This window comes from Marmota flaviventris, chromosome 4, assembly GCF_047511675.1.
Source record: "Marmota flaviventris isolate mMarFla1 chromosome 4, mMarFla1.hap1, whole genome shotgun sequence".
Taxonomy (NCBI): Eukaryota; Metazoa; Chordata; class Mammalia; order Rodentia; family Sciuridae; genus Marmota; species Marmota flaviventris.
In genome coordinates, this window is record NC_092501.1 from 34,659,022 (window position 1) to 34,685,146 (window position 26,125).

General features: G+C 35.5%; 1 protein-coding gene across 6 annotated transcripts in view; it reads left to right on the plus strand.

The window, feature by feature from the left end:
* Cpeb3 (cytoplasmic polyadenylation element binding protein 3) overlaps positions 1-26,125 on the plus strand; it is a 188,287-nt gene that overhangs the window by 70,817 nt on the left and 91,345 nt on the right. For 5 of the 6 annotated variants that reach the window (XM_071611094.1, XM_071611093.1, XM_071611090.1 and 2 more), the window contains exons 3-4: positions 5,034-5,193; positions 15,003-15,059. In XM_071611094.1, coding sequence (XP_071467195.1) covers positions 5,034-5,193; positions 15,003-15,059 — 217 coding nt within the window. The remainder of the gene's footprint in view (positions 1-5,033; positions 5,194-15,002; positions 15,060-26,125) is intronic. The other variant, XM_071611095.1, reaches the window with a different exon arrangement.

A 26,125-nucleotide genomic window follows, 5' to 3' on the forward strand; every position in this document is an offset into this window, starting at 1 on the left:
ATAATATAAGACTGAATGTATTTTCTATAGGTACGTATATAGAAAAAGAATCCCTTGGTATTCATGGGAGTTGGTTCCAGGATCTCTGTGTAGATACCAAAATCCACAGATGCTTAAGTCCCTTGTATAAAATGGCATAGAATTTGCATATAACCTGTGCATATCCTCCTATACTTTTTGTTATCTCTAGATTACTTATAATACATAATAACAATGTAAATGCTATTAAATAGTCATTATGTTATAATGTTGGAATAATGAGAAATCTGTAGATGTTCAATACAGATGCAGTTTTTTTCAAATATTTTCAATTTATGGTTGGTTGAGTCCATGAATGTGAAATCAATACATATAGAGTTCCAACTCTGCATTTTTAAATATTTGCAAGAATACATGCCAAATATATATAGTGATATGGAGAGTGGAAGAAGACATACAGCATTTTTCAAATAGTATGTACTATGGTAGAAAGTAAGAACAGTAGGGTAGAAACTTAGAAATGACTAGTTTTATGATTTCTTGGTGTTATAATCATTTAACTTTGAAATGTTTTATCTATGTATATATTAAAGTCATATGATGAATAGAAAAGCCTTCCTTCAGGAATTCCTCGTTTTGTTTTTCTGTATTATTTTATAAGCATATCTGTCCTTTCCTAGCCCTTTCAGATATCTTCTCACCTTTTGATTTTTGGTCTATTCTATGTCCCATTCTCCCCAACTATGCCCCCAATGTTCATGAGACACACTGCAGGTAATCAGGGTGGAAGCATTGGAATATTATTGGCATGGACATGAGAATCATAGACAGGTTCATATCCTGATTTCTGATCAGCTTTGTGACTTTGAGCAGTTATATAACTCTGTGAGCATGTTTTCCCCTCTGATTCAGAGATAATACCTACCCTGCAGGGTGGTGTGGTGAGGATTGAGAAGCCATCATAGTTAATCTTATCATTTAGTTCCAGACCTACTTTAATTTTTGCAGATACTGTTGATCTTTGCAGTCTTTTAGTTCGTGTCTCTAGGAGAGAAAAGACCTGGGTATAAGCCAGAAATTGTATAAAGAGGTCCTGGATTCCTCTCCCAAGTAAAAGGCAGGTAAACTGGGCATGGTGGCACATACTTGTAATCCCAAGATTTAGAAGGCTGAGGCAGGAGGATTGCAAGTTCAAGGCCAGGCTCAGCAATTTAGCAAGACCTTGTCTAAAAATAAAAAGGACTGGGTATGTAGCTCAATGATAGGTACCCCTGGATTCAATCCCTACTATTGAACATAAAAGAAAAGAATGAGTAAATGGGATGGGCTAGTAGTACAGGTAGACTCGGGCCGTGCTGGTGAGTAGATCAGACTGCTTCTTGAGGTTAATTGTCACTTGAACAAGAGTAATTCACCAAGGGCAAGTGAGAGATTGCTTATATGGCAGAGTGAAGTCAGAGAGACCTCTCTGGATCATGTTAGGATTAGGCTAAAGGGAGTGAAGGGTGTATGTGTAGAAACACTTAATACTGAAGAGAGTAGGAGGAAGTCAGGAAGGTGGTACAGTAAAAGTCCTTAAGAGCTTGTCTGGATTTGACTAAATTTGAGCCCTGCCATTTATTAGCCCCATAACCTTCAGCCAGTTACTTAATCTGTCCAAGATTTGCTTGCTTAATTTATAAGATGGTGCCAAAAGTTACCTCCTTTATAGAGTTGTGAGGTAATTTTAAATTCTTGACAATTTTATTAATATTAAGTCAAGCCGGGAAAGAAAAAAAAAGCAGTGATTATATAGTGGGGGTGGGCTGCTCCTATATATATAACTAACTGATAATGTCTGCCATTGATTATCTTTAAAGAAAAAGAGTCAGTAATGGGATCTATTATTTATAGATGTCCTAATGCTTCTTGGTGTGCTTGCTTGTTAAAAGCAAACAAACAAAAAAAGAGAAATATTTTCTTTTTGCTTATATTGGGAAACAAAACTTACAAAAAAAAATCTAACAGGTAAGTTGCTACTTATGACTTTTATAGTTGAACGCTAAATTGTGGCTGCCTTTTCCCTGTACATGATTTCCTTTGAATTTCACTACAGATTTTTCAGTTTCTCTGTACTTTCTGTTCTGTGTCTTGCTGGATTCCTGATTAATCAGTTATTTCAGCATCGTTTAGTACTTGTAAAACAAAAAAGATGAATGGTATGCAGCAAATATAAATTGATGAGGCATGAATGGAATTAATTTTAATGAGAAAATAAGTCTCTTAGAGGACTGAAGTTTTCTCAATTAAGAAGCCTATGACAATTCTGTCATGCTTTTCACATGGCATATGTCTTTATCTGTTAAACATAAGTGAACTCTGCTGGGTTAGCATTGTGACCTTCTGAGGATTTAAATCTGTGTTCCAGTGTTATCACAGAAGTCTTTTTGAATTATTCCTACTATTATAGTAGGTACATAGTACAGATGCCTGGTTGTACATTCTCTTTTAGTACTGAAAACAACCATGAAGAGGGAATTATCATCCCCATTTTGTAGATGAAGATGACCAAGGCTTAGAAATTTTTTCAAAGTGACATGTCAGTTAATTGGAGAGGCAGAATTTGAAAATCAGATTTTGATTCCAGTTTGTGCTTTTTTTTAATGGTACTTGGATTGAACTCAAGGGTGCTTAGCTTAGCCTCAGAGCCACATCCCCAGTCCTTTTTATTTTTTATTTTGAGATGCTTCACTAAGCTGCTTAGGGCCTCACTAAGTTGCTGAGGTTGGCCCCAGGCTTGTGATCCTCCTGCCTCAGCTTTCTACCCACACCCTGCCAGTTTGTGCTTTTAAAATTTAACTCACCAACTGCCTGTCTAATCCATAATCAGAAAACTACAAAGCTGGCTTTCTGCAAAATGTCTGGCTGTTTGTTGATGCTGCTTCTCTTCTATTCCCTTCCTTCAATTTACTGCCCAAGTTTACTGAATAGAATCATGTGTAGAAAGACTTAACTTGAAGAATCACCCAGTCTAGTGGTTCTCAGCAAGTCATAAGAATCACCTGGAACATTTATTTCTTTTAAAATTATGATGAAGTGGTTTGAGCTGGAACCCAGAAACTTGTGTTTTTAACCTGAGCTACCTGTGATTTTGACGGTCTCCTTGGTTTGGGGACCATTTCAGTTTAGACACATAAATCCTCCTCCCATCACTTTTACCAATTTTCCTGACAGGTGGTCATCTAATCTCTGATATCCTTTTGTGACAGGGACTCACTGCCACCTTGCCAAAAGGTCATTTCATCAACAATTAGATGTAGTGCTATGTTTCTATAGTTTTCATTAATTACCCCATATGGATCGAATCAACAATTTTGGACAGACTTTTATACTCTTTGGGCTTAGCTTTGAGTTTAGATCCTGGTTTTAATCTTTTCTAACCCTTGCCTTCTTTATATTTAAAATGGGTATGTGAAAGATTATATCAAGAATTAGATGAAAAAATAGAAATGTCCTGACTGGAAAGATTGTTGAATGCCATCAGTCTTGTCTTACAGTTTCCTTTCAGCCTGTTCTGAAAGGATCTCATATCTACAGTTAGAAGTGTATTCTAGTTAGAAGTGTGGTTATGATAGAAGGTGCCTAGATATTCATTATGGGATTGTCAGTGCCAGAAATAGGTTGTCATTTTGCCTCCTCATCAGCATGCTTGTTTACTTCTGGCTTTTTCTGTGGAGAAAGAATATGATACTTCTTATGGGGATAGATAAGCCTGCATTTCTGGAAGTTCAGCTTCACTGCTTAAGTAATTAGAGCTTCCACTGATAAAGCAAACCAAAAGCAAAACAAATGATCTGTCAGAAGACCTTAAAGGTAAAAGAAAAACCCTTGAGTTATATAGAAACCAAACTGGAGAACAGCAACAAAAATCTATGTTTCTTTCTTATCTGAGGATAAAGAAACTAATGAGTGCTGTTCATTGGAGAGGGGTAAGTGTTAGTGCAAGGCTGGATAAATTGCACACTGTAGTTTGATTTGATTTGGCTGTTGAGATGTGTGTCTTCTTTTTTTTTTTGTTGTTGTTGTTGTTGTTTTATTTTTTCTTGGTAGTACTAAGGATTGAACCCAGAGGTCTCTTACTACTGAGTGATACCCCTAACCCCCCCTTTTTTTTTCTTTCCTATTTTGAGATAGGGTCTTGTTAAATTGCCCCGGCTGGCCTTGAATTTACAGTCATTCTGCCTCAGCCTCCCACGTTGCCAGATTCTTGCCTTTCTTAAATAAAGCAATCAAAGTCTATTTTATAGAATTACCTTAGGCCATAAACTACACTTCCCATTAGGTTTAGACTTGAAGAACTTGTAGCTTATGGTCTCTGGTGGGCTGGAGTGAAATATGGTGGAACAGGGTTTTTTTGTTTTGTTTTGTTTTCCCCTTTTTCACTTAGTTTGTAGTAGCTTTCCCTTTTCAAATTGTTTTTTACTTATACATCATGGAAATACTACTTTGAGTTAAAATTTTTTTATTAGTGCTTTTCTGAAGGTAATTTTAGTACTTTGGTCACATTTTTATTAGTGTATCTGAAGTATGGAATTTATCAGTCATAATATTAAAGATATCCATTACAATTACATTAAAATGATAATCACCTTTTCATTCTTCAGAGAAGTGAGTCTGTTTGTAAACTGAGTACTAACATTGTGGTTCTCTGGGGGTGGGAGAAATTTCTATTCATTTAACAATGGAGGCATGGGGTGGAAGGTAGAGGGCAAAGCTAATTCACTTGACCCTTTTGAATTTACTTTTTCACTTCATTTGAGAGAAAATCAGTGTCCATTAGTGAGGCATTGACTTTATAAAATATTAGGGAAGAGGATTCAATTTAATTAGTTTTGGAAACTAGAATTAAATTTTAATAGGCCAAATCATTAGTCTTAATGAAAGGAAGGACTGTGTTTTTAGAAATATCTTTAACTTTCATTCATGTCATCAATCCACAGCAGGAAGCAAATAATTTGGTATTTACTTTATGAAGTAATTTTATGTATCGTCTTGTTCTGTGTTTTTATTTTTAGGACCGGAGTAGGCCTTATGACACTTTTAACTTGCACTCCTTGGAGAACTCCTTAATGGATATGATAAGGACTGATCATGAGCCTCTGAAAGGTAAACACTACCCTCCCAGTGGCCCACCAATGAGTTTCGCTGATATAATGTGGAGGAATCATTTCGCAGGTTAGGAATATTCATATGTCCATTCCTTGCTTGGTGTTTTAAGCAAAAATCAGCTTTTTAATAATTGTGATTTTTTTGTTTTGTTTGTTGTTTGTTTTGTTTTGCTTCTGTAAAGCTTTGTGGAATGTATTTAAAATTGATTTTTGTTTTTAACCTGGGTTCAGCTACCTGCAATAATTAAGGTTGATTGCTTTATTCAGTAATGTCTGGAAGAAGCATGTGTGGGGTAGCTGAGGTCATGGTTATAGCATGAGACCAGAAGATAAATTTTCTGAGCTTTGGGCATTTGGAAACCTAAATTTGCATAGTCCATTTAAGTCAAGGTATACTGCAAGGAAGTATGAGATTTAGTAAATCAGTCTTCAAAGACTACATGAGAAAGCTTTGCATAAAAGGATTCCTTTTAATTAGAGTATTATCACTTTCCTATAGGAAGTATTATAACACAGATTTAAGAACAGCCAGTGACCCTTTGCATAGTTTGAAGCTAAACCACAAGAAAGATGGCTTAAAGTATATAAATGTTTTGGGTTAAATATAAGGCAGAGAGTCTAAAGGTCAACAATATTAGGACTTCCTATTTTAGAGTTCATATGAATTTAGGACAGATGTTTCATTCATCATTACATATCATTCCTTTTATGGATTATAGGATTTTTAGGTACCCTATAAAATTTTAAATACTAATACAAATTTTCTGTGGAAATACCCCACTTAGGTTAGGACCTAAATATATCTGAAAACTGAAGAGTTTGCCACAGGGATGCCCATCTAATGTGAACCTTGGTTCTTTCTAGGCCTTTATATAGGGTGTGACTGACTATGAACATCTGACACTTACTTCTTCAAGACACATCACAAGTCCATTCCATCATTTTCTTTTTATACTTATGATTTTCTGCTGATTTTCTCAGTTTCCAGTGAAAAGTAGTAGTTAGAGTAGACTATAAAGAAAGTAAAAGATTTTCAGAAAAGCTAGATATATATTTTTAAATATTTTTAATTGTAGATTAACACAATACTTTTATTTATTTGTTTGTTTATTTATTTTATGTGGTGCAAAGGATCAAACCAGTGCCTCACATGCACTAGGCAAACACTCCACCACTGAGCTACAACCCCAGCCCCAGTAAAGCTTTATTTTAAGGCCTTCAGAAGCAGGAAAAAAAAAAAACATTATTATGTTTAGTTATTGTTACCACATCTTTCTTCAGTTAAAGATTAAGTACCTGGTAATTTAAAGCATAATTCACTTAGAAGTGAGAAAGATGTTTAAAACAACAACAACAACAACAAAACATTCACAGTCTATTTTGCATTTTTAGAATATTCTAAGGCTACATATGCTACATATGTCATCCTTCTCTACTATAAATAGCTATAAGCCTTTCCTATTTATTCTAAAATATTCAAGTCCTGTTCTTTTATGCATACATGTTTTATTATGGGCTGTATTCTTTTTGACTTGCAGTAAAAGATTATGAAAGGTTATTAGATTGTAGCCTAAAATAATTTACCAGAATTTTGTGTACTTAGGTTAAGCAGAAGCTATTATGTTCCATTGAGCAGTTCGTTTCATCGAACTGGCATAGTGTAAGGAGGGAACCTCACTGTGGGGTGATATAATACCTGATTCCATTTGTGGTGGTCTTTTTTATTGCAGGCCCAACTACCTCTGCATAGCCTTCCTTACTAGCAGTTATGAGGTTTTGTCTATAAAAGCTTGCTGCACTGTGCTTATAATAAATATATCCTAATAAGTTGAAAGACACTTCATGCACACTTTCTTATAGCCTCCTTATGGTTGCAGTTTCCCAGTTCATCATACTAACTACCACAGTGATTTCATATAAATGGACTACTTTCTTGTGATCAGTGATATCAGTATGTCATTGTCCTTTGTGCTTCGGGGTGTTTGGGCTTCCTGTTTTCCCTTTATAGCCAGGGGAGTTTTAGATCTGATTTATAGCATCACATTTGATCCTTATCACCTATTACCATAATGAATGATACTTGCACCTTAAAATGTTTTAAGTAATTTTAGTTTTAAAAAGTAGCGAAAACTGTTAGAACTAAAAGGTAACTAACTAACTAAATAAATAAATAAAACATTGTGGCTAGCCATGGTGGCTCATGCCTGTAATCTCAGCTACCCAGGAGGCTGATGCAAGAGGAACACAAGCTCAAGGCCAGCCTGGACATCTTAGCTAGATTCTGTCTCAAAATTTAAGACATTAAAAAGGACTGGGAATGTAGCTTAGAGATAGAATGTCCTGTGTTCAATTCCCAGTACTGCAAAAAGAAGGAACCAGAAAAGCATGCATGTGTTGTGATGGTGTGTCCTTTAGTTTTCTATTTCCCATATAGTAAATATTATCCATGTTTCTCTTTGATCTTTATAATTTCTTAATAGGACTTATATTGGGACTTGTAGGTTGTTTACAGTTTTTCCTTTATTATAGATAATGCTACCATGAATGAGTTCAGACATATAGCATGTCTTTAAGGTAAATTCATAGTGATGGTCTTTGGGTCAAAAAATGTAAACAAATACATGGATTAAGCTTTAAGAGAAGTATGGGGGCTGGGATTGTGGCTCAGCGGTAGAGCCCTCGCTTACCATGGGCGGGACCCATGCTCGATCCTCAGCACCACATAAAAATAAAGGCATTGTGTTGTGTCCATCTACAGCTAAAAAATAAATATTAAAAAAAAAAAGAGAAGTACAGTAGGCTAGGGTATCTACTGTGTGACTTCTCTATGGGCGTGTCCAGAAACACTTTTCTCTATTCCATCCTATCTTCAGTGTCCCCTGCCTACACTTCAGCCTAGAGTCTTCTTATTCCAGTTGAATATAGGAACACTATTTTAATGGTCTCAGATCTCAAGTATAGGGTGGTGGAGTTTTGTTTTCTTTGTTTTTGTAGCACTGGGAATTGAACCCAGAGCCTCCCACATGCTAGGCAAATGCTTTACCACTGAGCTTACACCCCCAGCCTTTTTTATTTTATTTTGAGACAGAGTCTGACTAAATTATCCAATCTGATCTCACACCTGTGATCTTAGTCTTCCAGGTGGCTGGGGTTACAGGTGTGTGCTACTGAGCCTGGCTAGTAATTGTCTTTTGTATGTTCCTTTGTCTTGGTGGTTTTTCCCCTAGAGCTCAATTTACTTTTTCTTCAGGGGAGGAAAAAAAAAAAAAAAAGAAAAAGTGCTGGTGATTGAATCCAGGGGTACTCTATCATTGAGCTACATCACTAACCATTTTTAAAAAATGTTTTTATTTGAGACAGGGTCTTGCTAAATTTGCTGAGGCTGGCCTTGAACTTGCAATCTTTCTGCTGCAGCTTCTGGAGTTGCTGGGATTACAGGCATGTGCCACCATACCCAGCTGATCTCTGCTCTTATTTGTAGTAGATTGAAGGGAAAGCCAACTCTTCTCATAACTATGATGATTAAGGGGATTTCTAGTGTTGAAAGAAGTAGGATAAGAGAGGAAAAGGGCTAGGGATAAAACTCAGTGATAGAGTGATTGTGAGCATAGATTTCATCCCCAGAATCCCCACCCTCAAACATACACACACATACACAGAGGTGATGTAGTGGCTTACATCTGTAATCCCAGTGACTTGGGAAACTGAGGTATGAGGATCACAAGTTCAAGACTAGCCTCAGCAATTTAGTGAGACTCTTAGTAACTTAGAACCTTTTCCCAAATTTTAAAAGGGGGGCATGTAACAGAGTGGTAAATCTCCCCTGGGTTCACTCCCAATATTCCCCTGACCAAAAAAAAAGGTAGAGGGAAGATTCATCTCTATACAGTCTTTATAGTTGTCCCCTGACTTGAAAACCTGATTTCATTAGTCATATTCTCCGTACTCTAGAATAATAAGGGAATACCAACTTCAGTGTGCTGGCAGAGTTGGTGATACTGGGAAGCAAAGATCCTATCCTCTAGCTAGGGAAGCACAACATAGCAGGCATCTAGTCAGAAAACAGGGAGGGAGTCACTTTTGCTTTATCCTGAGCCATTTCCTTAAAACAAAAGATCTGGCTGACTGGGAGTAGGGCCTAATGAAGAGTTTTAATAATATATTTGAATTTTCTGTTCCTTTGCCATTTGTGAAACTTGAAAAATGAAAAGAGCAGGTATCAGTTAAGAACTGATATTGAGGGTCTTGCTTTTCAAAGGTATACTAAAACAGTCTGAGGAAAAACCAGCGTATCTTCTGGTAATAGTGCTTTAGGTACATTTAAATTGACAGAACTTGGAAGGAGTGAATGCTATCCCTTTGTTGTTATAAAGGCATTTTTTTATTCATCACAATTTAAATTTAGTATTATAGAGACTTTCACAAAATTGTCCCCCTTTTTTGGAATTTTGAGATTTTCTTGTAAGAAAAATGCATCTTCACTACATTTTGATGACTGACTTCCTGGATGTTCTAGAAAAATATATTGTCTCTTTACTTCTGATGCTTGAATCATTGCTTAGTTTTATTTTTGTTATCTCTCTTTAGCCTATCAGTGCATCTTGTATAAAATTAGCAGATTCCACCAGTGGTAGAGCTTTGCCAGTAAGCATGAGGCCCTGGGTTTGATCACCAGTACCATGTATAAATGCATACAAGTGCACATGTGCACATATATACATGCGCATGAGCATAGGCACACACACATACACACACACACACACACACAGAACAGATTCTGTAAACTATTAGGGGACTGGTTCTGAATCAGCAAGAAGTGATTTTTCAACCTTTTTTTTTTTTTTTTTTTGGTACCAGGGATTGAACCCAGGGTGCTTAACCACTGAGCCACATCCTTAGCCCTTTTTGTTTTTTTATTTTGAGACAAGGCCTTGAATACAGCCCATGCCCATCAACTTTTTTTTTTTGAGACCGAGTTTTATTTTGTTGTCCAGGGTGGCCTCAAACTTCCTGGGCTCACGCAATCGTCCCATCATAGCCTCCTAGGTAGCTGGGACTACAGATTTACACTACCTTGCCTAGCTTTACATATAGCATTTTAATCATCTGACAGTTCTAAAAGAAAAGGATTTAGAAATTCTGATTTATTGTTCTGAAGTACAATCTTAAGTGAAACAGAGGCACAAAAGATTTAACAGTTTGCTGAAGCCAGGTGTGGTAGCATTGTGAGATTGATGTGGGAGAATCACTTGAACCCATGAGTTTGAAGACCAGCCTGGGAAAAATGCTGAAAATTATTCATTACTGGTAGGTGAAGAAACTAGGAATTAAACTTAGGCCTAAGCCTTTTACTTTGCTAATTAGTTATTTGGGACATCTTTAGAATATATAGTACCAGAATTTAATGATTTCCTTTAGAGAAATTTTTTAATTTTTTTTCTATATTTTTACATATTGTATCTTATAGATATATTTTCTTTTTTATGAATATGTTTTCTTAAGGAATATGTTGCCAAATTTTTAGAAAAAAGTGGTGGGAAATAATATTCAGTAGAATATACATTTTACCTTATAATCTTTTTTGGAATATAGCGCTAATATGTTGTTATGTAAAGCTCTCTGAAGGTGGTGATTAGAGGAAGGTACAGCAGTTTTTCCCCAATTTATAACGTATTGCACAAGTAAAGAAATGACTTTCATCATTAATTTTGAATTAATAAAAATTCCAAGTTTTATTTTGGACACATTCAAGTTTAGTTTTAGTTGAACTCTGAAACTTTAGTCTTAATAACTAGATTTTAAAATATAAATGTGAATTAAGCTTATGGAACTGATTTTTACAGTATAAATAACCATTTGTAACCCTTTTCTCTAAATTCTCCCTCTATCCCCTCTCAACCTTATTTATCAGGTGCTATGTAGTAGGCAAAGTGGGACATAGTCTCAGATTTCCACAGCATCATTTAACTCAGTAAAACCAAGTATGCCTTCCAGTTTTTGAAACCTTATATTTTGCACTATACTTAAAAGATAGCTAGCTGACAAGAACAATTTAAAAATAGCAGACCATGGACAGGTGACAAAATGTCACACTGGCAGCACCAGACTGCATTAACAAAAATCACCAGATGTCACACACTTGATTCTATTTTCACAGCTGATTAAACAGCAGTATTTGTTGGACAAAAGGAATAAAAAAGAAATGGCCTCATCTGAATTTGGAACTAGTTTTCCTTTTGCTGTTATATATTTTTTTCTTGTCTGAAACCCCTTAACAACCATAAAAATGAATACATACAACATATTAAGAAAGAATATATAGAAAAATTCTAGTCTTAGAAAAGAAACCATCCCATATGCACACTCCCTAAATTGGAAGAGTATAAATCAAAATGATAACTGTGCTTGTCTTTAATGATATAAAATCTTCATTTTCCTGTACTATCTAATGTATCTCCAGTGAAACTGTTGCATTTTGTAATCTAAACATTAATTTTTGAAGAGGTAACTAGCTTGCAGAAGCCATAAGTGAGTTTATTTATTTATTTATTTATTTATTGCAGTTCTGAGGATTGAACCCAGGGCCTTACACTCACTAGGCAAGTAATCTGCCACAGAGCTACAGCTCTGATCCATAAGTGATTTTACCAAAACAATACAAAACAAAACATAACAAAACAAAAATTACATTTAATTGGAGGGGAAAATTAAATTATATTTAAATAATTGGTTATATGGTTCTGGCATTGACCCCAAGGTTTTTTAAATAAAAGCATGTGTTGTTAGCTTTCATCCACAGATCCATTGAAGTCAAACAGAATTAGGGAGAATACCAGGAAAAGTAAAAAGTGCTTTGCTTTTCAGCAATTAGTGATGTCTTCCATCTGCAAAACAGTGCCTAAGGCTCTTGTTTTGCTTCTTAAGAAAGATTGAATTGGAAGTAATCAGTACAGGACAGAGAATGATAATTAGAAAATAACCCAGCTTCCTTCCAGTTCAACTGTCTAAGCTGAAAAGTTCTAACCTCTTATGAAAAGAGTCAAAAAGGATCTAAGTTTTGAGTGATGAAAGCAGCACCCCTTCAAGTTTGAGAATATTTGTCCATCCAGAAATATACAAAAATTGTTATTTGGTGTAGTGGCTATAAACTACATAATTCTTTCCTACAAACGTAGACATACGGAATAAAAGAAGTTGAATGAGGATCAGTTGAATTTGGGCTTTACTTGATTTCTTTGATAACCCTTTATTATTCTAGTAATATTAGGGAACCTAGCTTTGTAGGAACTACACCCTTCTCTGAGTCACATCTAATATTCATGTATATTAGTATTTGGTAGTCAGGATTCTGGAAATAATGGAGGAGAGAACACTGGTATAGCTAATTGAAGCCAGAATGTAAATTGTTCTTACTGAGTCAAAACCCTGTTCTGGTGACAGATTCTTCTATAATAGTTTCTGATGAAGGTGATGGTAGGAGATAGCACTCATTACATATAGTATGAACCATAATGTTCAGGGACTTTAAAATGACTTAAAAATCAGAAAACATAACAAGGCATATGGAACATTTGCATATGTAGATACATTAGGTGTATCTTCCAACAATGGGGTACTTTTTGAAATTTCTAATTAGCTTCTAATAAATACGAAAAGGTCTGAAATCTATAAAAATAGGCATGGATTTTCTGTCAAAACCATTATAATGGATTCTGAATAGGAATTTTAGTATATTATAAATGCTAGCAAGATAGTCTCCACAAAACTAGGACAATTGCAATATTCTTTGTCCTAATAAGATTTAAAATAATAAAAACAAAATCATTTTTATTGAAATCCCTGTAAAATGCTTACTGGCAAATTAGAAAAATTTTATTAGAATTCATAAATTGTTGATGATTTTTCTGTTCTTACACACACACACACACACACACACACACACACACACACACCAATGCAAGTGATACACCTACACTTCTGAGGGATTTGATTTTTATACACTTTTTGTTGTTTTGAGGGAGCTGAGAATTAAACCCAGGGCTTTGCACACACTAGGCAAGTATTCTTCCAATGAGCTACACCCCCAGCCCTTCACTAATTCTTAGTATGAAATGACCTTTCACAAATTATCATAGAATATTTAAGAAATTAGGATGTTTTGTTTAGGTTAAAAAAACATAATTTTTTCCCTAGGAATTTATAATTCCTCCTTTTTATTCGAGGTAACTGCTCTGTTTCTTCTTCTGTGATGCTTTTCTTTTGGGCCAGAAGAGCTTGATGATGCTGTTTTTCCTCTAATCTTCAATAACAGAGTTTAATACCAAGTAATAATTGTCTCTTTTGCAATTATGTATAAAATCATATTCATTGTAAAAATCGATCGCTTTTACTTTATCTCCAGCTTTCTGTTAATAACTGTTTTCTCCCCACATATATGCTTGACATTTTTAAATTTAAATAGTGGTTGTGAAATAGAATTAACATTTTCTGAGAATTTCATAATCCTTGACATAACTGGACATTAAAACCTCAAAGAGCTAGGTATAGTGGTACATGCCTGTAATCCCAGCAATTTGAGAGGCTGAGGCAGGAGATTGCAAGTTCGAGGCCAACCTCAGCAATTTACTGAGGCCCTAAGTAACTTTGGGAAACTCTGTGTCAAAAAATTTTAAAAAGGGCTGGGATGTAACCCAGTAGTAAAGTACTCCTGGGTTCAATTCCCAGTACCAAAAAACAAAAACAACAACAACAAAAAAAAGCTCAGTGGTAGAGTGATTCTCTGAATTCAGTCCTCAGAACAGCAACAAAACAAAACCTTGTAGAACCAAGTTTATACATATTAGCTTTAAAAACTGTTGTGTTAATAACTGTTTTGTTGAAAGAATTGGTCAAAAAATTTTACCAAGTACATTTTCCCCCATACAAGATACTGTGTAATTTTTCTATTGATATATCCACTTCTTGGTCTCAAATAACAAATGAAAAAAAATCAAATATCTACATCTTTCACTTTTATCCCTGAGGGTCATTAGTTGAAACTTCTGATTCCAGCTCATCATCTAGTAGACCAGAGGTTTCGAAACTCTGTGAAGGGCTAAAAAGTAAATATTTTAGGCTTTATAGGCCACATGGCCTCTGTCGCATATTATTATTTGTTTTTGTTTGATTTTGCAACCCTTTAAAAATGTCAAAATAGTTCTTAGCTCAGAGACATACAAAAACAGGCAGCTGACCAATATGGCCAAAAATTTTCAACTCCTGTAATAATTGTAAGAATAAAGGTCTGGAAATTAATATTATGCCCAAGGTCATAAAACTAGTTAATGATGGGGGAAGCATAAAAACTCTATATATTTTTAAACCAGTAATTTTTTCCCCACTCTGTTACATAAATTTCACTATCTTTCTTCTGGTTGCCATTCTAATAATTATGTTGCAATTTTGAGCCATTATGAAACCTGTTTCTTTTTATTCTCTCTAAGCTTCAAGTTTATATACTTTTTTTTTTTTTTTTGGCTGCTTGAATTTGAAAGGCACTATGAATGATTGTTTAAATTAAATTCTTAATCCAGGGAATTGGCATGTTCAAATTGGAATGTGGAAGATGTGAAAATTTCAGACTATTATAACAGAAGCTTCTTTTTTGTTTTGTTGTATTTTATTTGTATTGAGACTTTGCCTTTGTTTTAAGACTTTTCATGTGTATGTTTTATGACTTGATTTACAAAATTGCAATTGCTTTGGCCTTTGGTAGCATTTTTGTTATAGATTGATCTGTTTTAACTTTTTGTAATGTTAATATTTTATAATGTGTCTGAAATTATTATACTGAGTTTTCTTTTCTTTGGCTTAAAATAAAATTACTTTATTTTTTAGGTCGCATGGGAATAAATTTCCACCATCCGGGAACAGATAATATTATGGCACTTAACAGTAAGTCCTTATATGAAATATTCTGTAAAAACAACAATCATGTTTGCAACATATGATTTCCACCTTTCTTATTAACTGTTCATTATATTTCAACCTTTCATTGAACGTAGTGTCGGCCATTATTCTATACCAGTAGTTCTCAAAAGTGTGGTCCTTGGGATTAACACATCAGCCTCCCTTAGGAAATTATTAAAAATGCAAAGTTTCCAGCTCTTCTACATACCTACTTAATCAGTTTAAGGATGGGACCCAGAAATCTGTGTATTAAGAAGTCCTGTACATGATTCTGTGTTGGCTAAAGTTATGACTCCATGGCAGAGTTGGCAAACTATAGCCCAGTAAGTCAAATCTGGCTTAATGCCTGGTTTTTTATTTATTTTTATTTTTTAAGTTTGTTCTAATTAGTTATACATGACAGCAGAATGCATTTTGTTTCCCTTTTTAATATATATATTTTTTAGTTGTAGTTGGACACAATACCTTTATTTTACCTATTTATTTTTATGTAGTACTGAGGATCAAACCCAGTGCCTCGCATGTGCTAGGCGAGTGCTCTACCACTGAGCCAGGTTCCCAGCCCTGCATTTTGTTTCTTAGTGCCTGTTTTTGTAAATAACATTTTATTGGAACATAGTCACACCCATTCATTTATAGATTGTCTGAAGCTCCTTTCGTGCTACAAAGCAGAGCTTACAAAGCCTACCCTATTTACTATCTGACCCTTTTCAGAAAATATTTGCCAACTCTCACTCTACATCATTAAAGTGGGGCAATGAAGGAAGGAGATTAAGCGGGAGGAGTAGGGAAGAGAATGTGAATGGATAAATCAGTTAATTCATACATAACTCAGAATCTTCTCGTTATGGGCAAATAGCTGACATGTATTTTAAGCTGAACATCCAGGGGTCTCCCACATTAGTGAAATTTGCATGTTATAGGTGTCAGTAGCTTTGTAGGTTAAAATTTGTTTTGACTAGTATAATTGTTGGGTTAAGTACTAGAGCAACAAAAATTATATACCAGAAAGTCATGATATATTATGTATATAATATAATATGTATATTATATCAGTTATTATGTATTATATCAGTTAACACTGGAAAAAATATCTAGCTAGCATCAAATCTCTTTCTAGTGTTGTAGACCAAATAGCTTTACAGAAGAATAGTCTCTGAATAGAAATTGACAGTCACAAGGACCATTGAATATCTCAGAATTGAAATTTTCTCTTCTATCAAGTGAGTGAGATCAGATTGTCCTCTCTCATCCTCCCAGATAGTCAAACTGATTTATATACATATGGGAGAAACACTTGGTAAATCTAAGGCTGTGTTATTCCTTTTCCTTTTTTTTTTTTTTTTTTTTTGGTACTGGAGATTGAACTCAGGGGCACTTGACCACTGAGCCACATCCCCAGTCCTATTTTGTATTTTATTTAGAGCCAGGGTCTCACTGAGTTGCTTAGTGCCTCACTTTTGCTGAGGCTGGCTTTGAACTCATGATCCTCTTGGTTCAGTCTCCCGAGCTGCAGTGATTACAAGCATGTGCCACTGCACCCAGCTCCTTTTCCTCTTGATTAAAGATATTGAAATACAAATGAAGTTCCTTAAGACAGATATTTCCAAAATATGTATTCCACATTTCCTTTGTTCTGAGATGCATTGTGCTTACCAGTGAGCACTGCTGAGAACCACTGGCAGGGCTTTGTGTTGCAGGTTAATCATTTTAAAAATATAAATATATAGCTGGTATCCCCTCCTTTGGAGGGTCTTAGAAATAATAAAAATTCTGAAGTATTTAATTCTCATTTTTAATTTTTTTTCTTTGGTTCTGATGCTGGAGATTGAATCCAGGGCCTCAAACATGGTAGGAAAGTGCTCTACCACTGAGCTATTTCCCCATCCCTTTTTATATTTCATTTTAAGACAGGATCTTGCAAAGTTGCCCAGGCTGGCCTCAAATATGGGATCTTCCTGCCTTAGGATCTCAAGTAGCTCGGATTCAAGGCGTCCACTGTCATGTTCATTTCATTATCTAATTTCTAAAAGAAGGGTCACTTTACATTTAGATTATGCTACCTCTACTTTTTTTTCTGAAGGGATGGAATTAATAAGCATACTTATCTTGCTGAGTTTTAGCAATAATTAGTTGTGAAAATGCTTCAGTTAGGTGATGGGACTTAGAGTTGAATATAAAAGAACAGTATGGTAGTGTGTCTGCCTGAAGCAATTAGTATGTATCTGAGAAAAGATCTAATTTGACATGATGTAAGCCATCTTTTGCAAGAAGGAGAGAGTGTAATTTGTGACATTTTGGGTAAAAAAGAAACTAAAAGACATTTTTCTTCTTAAAAGGTTTTGATTATCTTTGATTTGATTTTCTTTAACTCTCTGCTTTTAAATAAGATATTTCATTTAAGTCCTTTCCACTTTGTACATGTTGCTCAAATCACCCTTTTAGCCTCATTTCTCTCATCTTTGAGAGAAGGGGATTGATTAGGTAATTTTAATGCCTGCTTTCAGCATGTATCTTCTGTGGTGGTCTGATATATTTCAGAGTACTAAAAGGACCATTTTGCTGTTATCTTTATCAAATGTTGATGAGCTCCACATGGTTGCAGTAGGACGGCACATAGGAAAGGGCATCAATATTCACATGGTTTTGTGGAAAGGCATCAATATTCACATGGAGCCCTGTTGACTGCTCAAAATACACCATAAAAACAACCAGAGTTTGGGCTGGGGATGTTGCTCAATGGTAGAGCACTTGCCTAGCATGCATGAGAATCTGGGTTCTAACCCCAGCACAACAAGAAACAAAACCAAATAAACAGCAGGCACAGTGGGTGGCACATGCCTGCAATCTCAGGAGGATCACAAGTTCAAGGCCAGCCTCAGCAATTTAGCCAGGCCCTAAGCAACTTAGTAAGACCCTGTCTCAAAAAATAAAAGGGCTGGGAATGTAGCTCAGATATTCAATCCCCAGTACTGGAAAACAAAAACAAAAATAAAACAACCAGAATTTGACATTTGCACTGCTTACTGTGAATTTTCTTTTGAAGTTTGGCTCTAACTTGAGGTGATCATAATCCTCTTTGGGAGGTACTTCTGGGACTTTCAGGCTTTGACATATTTGCTGTGATAAAACTTTTCTCCCCTTTTGTAGAGTTAAGCCCAGATCCTCCAGCAATGTATGTAGCACACATGCACACATACATATTTGTGTAGTTTTTGTCTCCTTTTTCTGTCTTCTATCCTGTGACTGGCCTGTCTTCCTTCCTTTCCTTCAAGTTTCATATAGAAATAATTGAGATGAAGTCACAGATATTAAAACTTTATCCAGAATTTGTGATTATTGGAAGGGACTCGATTGAAGTTGAGCCATAGTTTCAGGAAAGCAGTGGCTGGTTAAGAAAATTGAGGATGCTTTTTTTCCATAGAGAAAATAGGCTATTATAAACAAGTAAACATTAGAAAGTTACTTGATGTGTACAAAATTAAAAACAGAGTAGTAGTGTGGTTTAAGTGATAGTATCATTGGCTCAAAGAAGGTATCTTCTAAGCCAGCTGGAAAGCACATGAGACCTGAAGAGAAAACAGTGAATTAGCGTAGCCTTGAAACACATGTCTGGAGTCAGGCAAATCTGACTCTACCTCTTATAGCTATAGGACCTTAGGGCCACATTCTTAACTCCTCTTTGCCTTTGGTTTCTTCACTTGTAAAATGGAGAGCATGATCACTTTGCAATATATCTATATCTTTTGTGTGTATGTGTGTGGTACGGGGATTGAACCCAGGAGTGCTTTATCACTGAGCTACATCCCCAGCCCCTTATTACGTTTTATTTTGAGACAGGGTCTCACTAAGTGCTGAGGCTGGCTTTGAACTCGGGATACTTGTGCCTCAGCTCTTGGTAACCAGGCCTGGCAGCTACATATAATGTTTTGGTTTTTTTTTTTTCTTGGTACCAGATATTGAACCCAGGGGTTATTTATTTATTTATTTATTAGCTTTAGGTGGACACGATATCTTTATTTTATTTTTATGTGGTGCTGAGGATCGAACCCAGTGCCTCATGCATGCTAGGCAAGTGCACTCCCACTTGAGCCACATACCCAGCCCCTTTATTTTTTATTTTGAGACAGGGTCTCACTAAGTTGCTTAGAGCCTCACTAACTTGCTAGGGCCAGCTTTGAATTTGTGATGCTCCTGAGCTGCTGGGATTACAGAAGTGTGCCATTGCATGTGGCTATATATAAATCTTATAAAGCTCAGCATAGTGCCTGATTTGTAGATAATGCTCAAGTTAGCTACTGTTGTAGTTGTTTACATCAGTTTTATTGCTGCCTTTTTAAGATCTTTTTTTCTTTGCATATTAGATTTTTAAAACATGAATGTATCATACACCATTTATATTTAGATAGATGTTTTCTTGATGAAATTTAAGGGTGCACACCTGTTAATCATCTTGTAAGGCTAGAGTGACTGTACTGGGATACATTCCCATATGTTTGGGGTGAATCTTTTTTTTTCCTGGATGAAATACTTTCTGTCACCTGACTTTGGAATATGCGTCTTCTTTGGGTCCTATAGCCCCTTCACAGCTGTTACATCTCTTGTGATATTGGCACTATTTATGATAGCTCCAAAAGGTAAATAATTTAAATGTCCCTCAACTAGAGAATGTATAAAGAACTTGTGGTACATCCATACAATGACATCGTATTCAGCAATAAAAAGGAAATGGACTGGTATGACATACAATTAATTACATTACTAGCTCTTAAAATAATTATGCTGAGGTAAAAAATAAAAAACTAGACCAAAAAAAGTCCATGTTAGATGATTCCACTAACATAAAATTTTAGAAAATGTAAACTAAACTACAGTGACAAGACAATAAAGCAGCTTCAAGAAGGGAGTTTTTTAAGTCATAGTGTCCTCTTTTTTTCTTATAATAAGTTGCATCTAGTTGAGTGAGTCTCTGAATCTCCTTAAGCTTTAGTTTAAAAATCTACACGTGGACATTTAATGATTCTTACCCTAACCACGTCATTGTTTTGTAAGATTTCAGATGAGGTAAGGCATTTTACTGCTACATTTGGGAAGTATTCAGAAAAGATATTGTCAGAAAAAAACATTTTTTTTTTTGACAGGACAGAGGTTCAATATTGTTTAAAAGTTCATGCCATTTTTTCCTCAGATCTTTCAGATTGTAATTAGAGAATATTCCATGGTAAGAGGTGAATAAGAAATCTGAAGTATTACTTCCCCTCTGACAGGGTGAAATGATTATTTACCCTCATTCTTCCTTATCAAACTGTCTGAAATATTTATAAATTGAAGCATCTAAGAATAAAACTGGAACAATCTAAAAGACTTAAAATTTTAATATCTTTTTAAAAAAAAGGCAAAAACCAAAAAGGGCTGGGTTTGTTGCTCAAGCTTGCCTAATTTGTAGGAGGCCCTAGGTTTGATACACACACACACACACACACACACACACACACACACCAACTAAACAAAACCCTAAGGACATTCATCTAGTTTGAGGAGTTCTGAGGTCGTTGCTTGATAAACATTTTATTCATAGCTGACACACCAAGAAACTTGTAACTTAAGGTTATGGCATCTTCCACATTTTTCTCTCATTGATTCCTTGAAAGTATCTTGGAAGGTTTTGATTTTATTTCTCTTTGAATTGAAAGCTGCCAGTGCATTTTTTGAATCAAAAGAGGAAATGTGAAAGGGCATTGGTATGAATATTTGTGTTGGGCAGATTCCTGTGTGACTGCAGAGTCTCTTCTTCACTCTCCCTTTAGGCTTTGCTGAGTGTGAACTCCTTGGGGAGAGGTTCAGCTGAGAAGAAGTGGCAGAGAGGGAGCTGACACATGATGCATTTATGCCAGAATGGGAATAGAGCTAGTTTTGCTGGAATTCCGAGTGGAATTTTCCAAAATTTGAAGAATACATTTTTCCCCCTCTCACTATGTTTGGATATAAGTAAAAAATTCCTTGGCAGAATAACAAGATAGTGATGGGATTATTTTTAAATTCTCAGATTGAAAATATTTTCTTTGAGATTTTGAAGACAAAATTCAGTGTCATTTCTTCTATCTGAGCAGATTTAGAAGTAAAATTAATATGTAGTGGTTATATGAATACATAGTAACTGGTGGGTAATTAAAAAATGAAAAATAGTAATTAAAGGAATGCATAATATCATGTGAGTTTAAAAAGTCAAGTTTGAGCCAGGCATAGTGACACTTGTCTATAATCCCAATGACTCTGGAGACTGAAGCAGAAGGATTCCAAGTTCCAAGATAGCCTCAGGAACTTAGGAAATACCTGTCTCAGAATAAAAAGACTGGGGATGTGGCTCAGTGGTAAAGCACTCCTGTGTTCAATCTTCAGCACCAAAAACCAAACCAAGCCAAACAAAAAAACCCAGACCCTCAAGTTTCATATCAATGCTGTATATGAATGTAGTAAGGGGCCTAAGACATTGTTGTTTCGTTTTGACCTTCTCATTTTACATATAAGGAAAGCTGAGATTCTGTGTATATGAGCCAGGAGTGGAAACTTTTGCTTTAGATGCTTAATTGTTAAAGAGGTTGTATTTTTTTTCACTGATTTAACTCAAACATGCAAATTCAGTGTCTTTGGGAAAATAGATCTACTGTTATTACTTGTTCTCTTATACTTTTTTTTTTTTTTGGCATGAGGTTGGTACTGGGGATTGAACTCAGGGGCACTCAACCACTGAGCCACATCCCCACCCCTATTTTGTATTTTATTTGAAGACAGGGTCTCACTGAGTTGCTTAGCACCTGGCCATTGCTGAGGCTGGCTTTGAACTTGTGATCCTCCTGTCTCAGCCTCTTGAGCTGCTAGGATTACAGGCATGCGCCACCGCCCCCAGTATATATGTTCTTTTCTTGAAAAATAGAATAGTCAACCTGGACTACATAGCCTGATGCTGAACATTGTAAATAAGTGAAATTTGGAATATTCTTGATTGACTTCGTTGGATTTTTGAAAGAAATTCTGTGTGTGTGTGTGTGTGTGTTATGAGAGAGAGAGAGAGAATGTCTCAAGTGACAGGAGTTGGGTTGTCTCAACTCAGTAATAAAGAGGCAGGAAATTAGAAAGTTACTTTTCCCTGTGGACTTCCCAGATTGTTTTTTCCACTTATGTAGGCAGTATAACCTGAATTTCCTATTTACAGCACTCACTACACTTCTAATGAATTTTTTTTAAATTTCAGAGTTTAATATTTTGAGTGTTTTAAAGTCCAAGATAGACCTCTAAATATCTCAAAATGCCAATTTTAACTCAACAAACATCAACATAAAAATATTTTAAGAAATTCATCCTTTTCTCTGATGTTTGTGACTGGAAAAAGAAAACTTGATTTCTTTCAATTGACACAGTGTATGTAATATACATAATAATTGTACATATTTACAGGATACAATATGATGTTTCAGTACATGTATACATTGTGTAATAACTAGGTCAGGATAATTAGCATATTCATCATCTCAAACATTTATCATTCCTTTGTGGTGAAACATTCAAAATCTTCTCATCTAGCTATTTTGAAATGTACAATACTTTATTGTTAAGTTTAGTCGCTTGATTGTGCAATAGAATACCTGCACATGAAAGTAGACAGTCAGCCAAGTAAAGAAACAGTCCACAAAATAGGAGAAAATATCTGTAACCTGTACATCTGACAAGGGGTTACTACCCAGGATATATAAAGGACACAGTTCATAGCAAAAACAAAACAACAACAACAAAACAATTGAAAAATGGGCAAAGGCATATTCAGCATTTCTCAAAAGAAGACATACAAATGGCCAATATGCATATGCAGAACTGCTCATTGCCAGATACAGTGTGGCACTTGTACATAATCTCAGTGACTGGGGAGGCTGAGACAAGAGGGTCTCCAGTCTAAGGCCTTCCTGGGCAACTTAGTGAGACTCTCAGCAACTTAGCAGGATCCTGTCTCAAAAAAAAAAAAAAAAAAAGCACAGATGATGTAGTTCACTTGTAAAGCACCCCTGGGTTCAATCCCCAGTACCCCCACCCAACACGCACGCACACACATACACACATACATGCACGCACGCACACAAAAGCTCATTATCATTCATCATCAGGGAATTACAAATCAAAACCACAAGGAGATATCATTTCATTCCATATTGAGTGGCAATTATCAAAAAGACAAAGGGTAACAAGTACTGGTGGGGATGTAGAGAAAGGGAACCCTTATACACTGTTGGTAGGAACATAAATTAGTATAGCCATATAGCAGATGGTTATGCAGATTCCTCAAAAACTTAAAAATAAAACTACCACATGACCCATGACCCAGGAGTTCTACTACTGGTATATATCCGAAGGAAGTGAAATGAGTTTCTCAAAGGGATTTATGTACTCCCATGTTTATTGAAGGCACTGTTCACAATAATTAAAATAACTAGGTTTCTGCAAGTTTTTAAGAATGCTCTATGGTTCATTTTTTTAGAATATTTTTTTAGTTGTCAATGGATTTTTATTTATTTATATGTGGTGCTGAGTATCAAACTCTGTGCCTTATACATGCTAGACAAGTTCTCTACCACTGAGCCACAACCCCAGCCCTCCATGATTCATTTTTCTCTACCATTGTGATACTTTGGCAGAAAATTTGAGAGTGATGTTCTTTTTTTTTTTTTAATTTTTTATTGTTGGTTGTTCAAAACATTACATAGTTCTTGATATATCATATTTCACACTTTGATTCAAATGGGTTATGAACTCCCATTTTTTACCCCATATACAGATTGCAGAATCACATCAGTTACACATCCATTGATTTACATATTGCCATACTAGTGTCTGTTGTGTTCTGCTGCCTTTCCTATCCTCTACTATCCCCCCTCCCCTCCCCTCCCCTCCCCTCTTCTCTCTCTACCCCCTCTACTGTCATTCATTTGTCCCCCTTGTATTATTTTTCCCTTTCCCCTCACTACCTCTTGTATGTACTTTTGTATAACCCTGAGGGTCTCCTTCCATTTCCATGCAATTTCCCTTCTCTCTCCCTTTCCCTCCCACCTCTCATCCCTGTTTAATGTTAATCTTCTTCTCATGGAGAGTGATGTTCTTTTATTTGATCTTTTTTGAAGCTCTCTTTAAAACATGGTAGCATCTTCATTTTCTAATAAAGGTAAAACAACTTGCTGATTTAATAGAGCCAGCAAATAACCATCTAAGACTTGGACACACAGATTATTCTGCCTATCAGTCCCTTAATCTAGTGTGAGTATTACTATTTTTGATTTTCCAAGAACAATCACTCAAGTTTCATTTAACTCTTTTATAACAATTAGCTAAGTAGTACTTTGATTGCAGAGAATGAATCAGTGCACTTCTAAAAGTGGTCAGTTTTACTTTCAGAATACAATCCATTGTTAGCAGCAGGAATTTTAACCACATTTCTATACAGGTCTCCATTACTTGCAGAATGGGAGCCTGAAACTTAAACAGAGAAAAAGTTGGTATACAAAGTTCCCTATGTAAACTTACATAGGTGAAACTTTGCTTTCTTTGTTAACTTCCACACACATAAACCTTTGTTATCTGACTAATTTTTCTCCAGCCTAATATAGTGGAAATAATGCCTCTTGAGGTGGGAGGCAGACAGATATGGGTTTAAATCTGTTTTTTTTTTTAGATTTTAAAATTTGTTTTAATTAGTTATATATGACAGGAGAATGCATTTATGCACTTTGATATTCATAGATGGGATATAATTTCTCATTTTTCTGAGTGTTGCAGAATCATATTGGTCATGCAGTCACATATATACATACAATAATGTCTGTTTCATTCTACTATCTTTCCTATCCCCTCATCCCCTCCACTTCCCTCCCATCACTTCCCTCTACCTAATCTAAGGTAACACTATTCTTCCCTAGTGTCCACTGCCTTATTATGAATTAGTATCTGCATATTAGAGAAAACATTCAGCCTTTGGTTTTGTGGTATTAGCTTATTTCACTTAGCATGATATTCTCCAACTCCAACCAAATGCCATAATTTTACTCTTCTTTAAAGCTGAGTAATATTCCATTAAATATATAATATATCACATTTTCTTTATCCATTCATCTATTGAGGGACACCTAGGTTGGCTCCATAGTCTAGCTATTGTGAATTGAGGTGCTGTAAACATTGATGTGGCTGTGTCCCTATAGTCTGCTGATTTTAAGTCCTTTGGGGATAAACCAAGGAGTGAGATAGCTGGGTCAAATGGTGGTTCACTTCCCAGTTTTCTGAGGAATCTCCATCCTGCTTTCCATAGTGGTTGCACCAATTTGCAGTCCCACCAGCAATGTAGGAGTGTACCTTTTTCACTACATCCTCGCCAACATTTATTGTTGCCTGTATTCTTAATGTTTGCCATTCTGACAGGAGTGAGATGAGGTCTTAGAGTAGTTTTGATTTGTATTTCTCTAATTGCTAGATAGTTGGACACTTTTTCATATATTTGTTGATCAATTGTATTTCTTCTTCTGTGAAGTGTCTGTTCAGTTCCTTAGTCCATTTTGGATTGGGTTATTTGTTTTTTTGGTGTTAACTTTTTTGAGTTCTTTATATATCCTAGAGACTAATATCTCCCTGATACCAAAATCAGACAAAGACACATCAAGGAAAGAAAACTTCAGACCAATATCCCTGATGAACATAGGTGCAAAAATTCTCAATAAAATTCTGGCAAATCACATACAAAAACATATTAAAAAGATTATGTACCACGATCAAGTGGGATTTATTCCAGGGATGCAGGGTTGGTTCAACATATGGAAATCAATAAACCTAATATATCATATTAATAGACTTAAAAACAAGAATCATATGATCATCCCAATAGATGCAGACAAAGCATTTGACAAAATACAGCACACCTTCACGTTCAAAATACTAGAAAAACTAGGGATAGTAAGAACATACCTCAACATTGTAAAAGCTATATATGCTAAACCCTAGTTCAGCATCATTCTAAATGG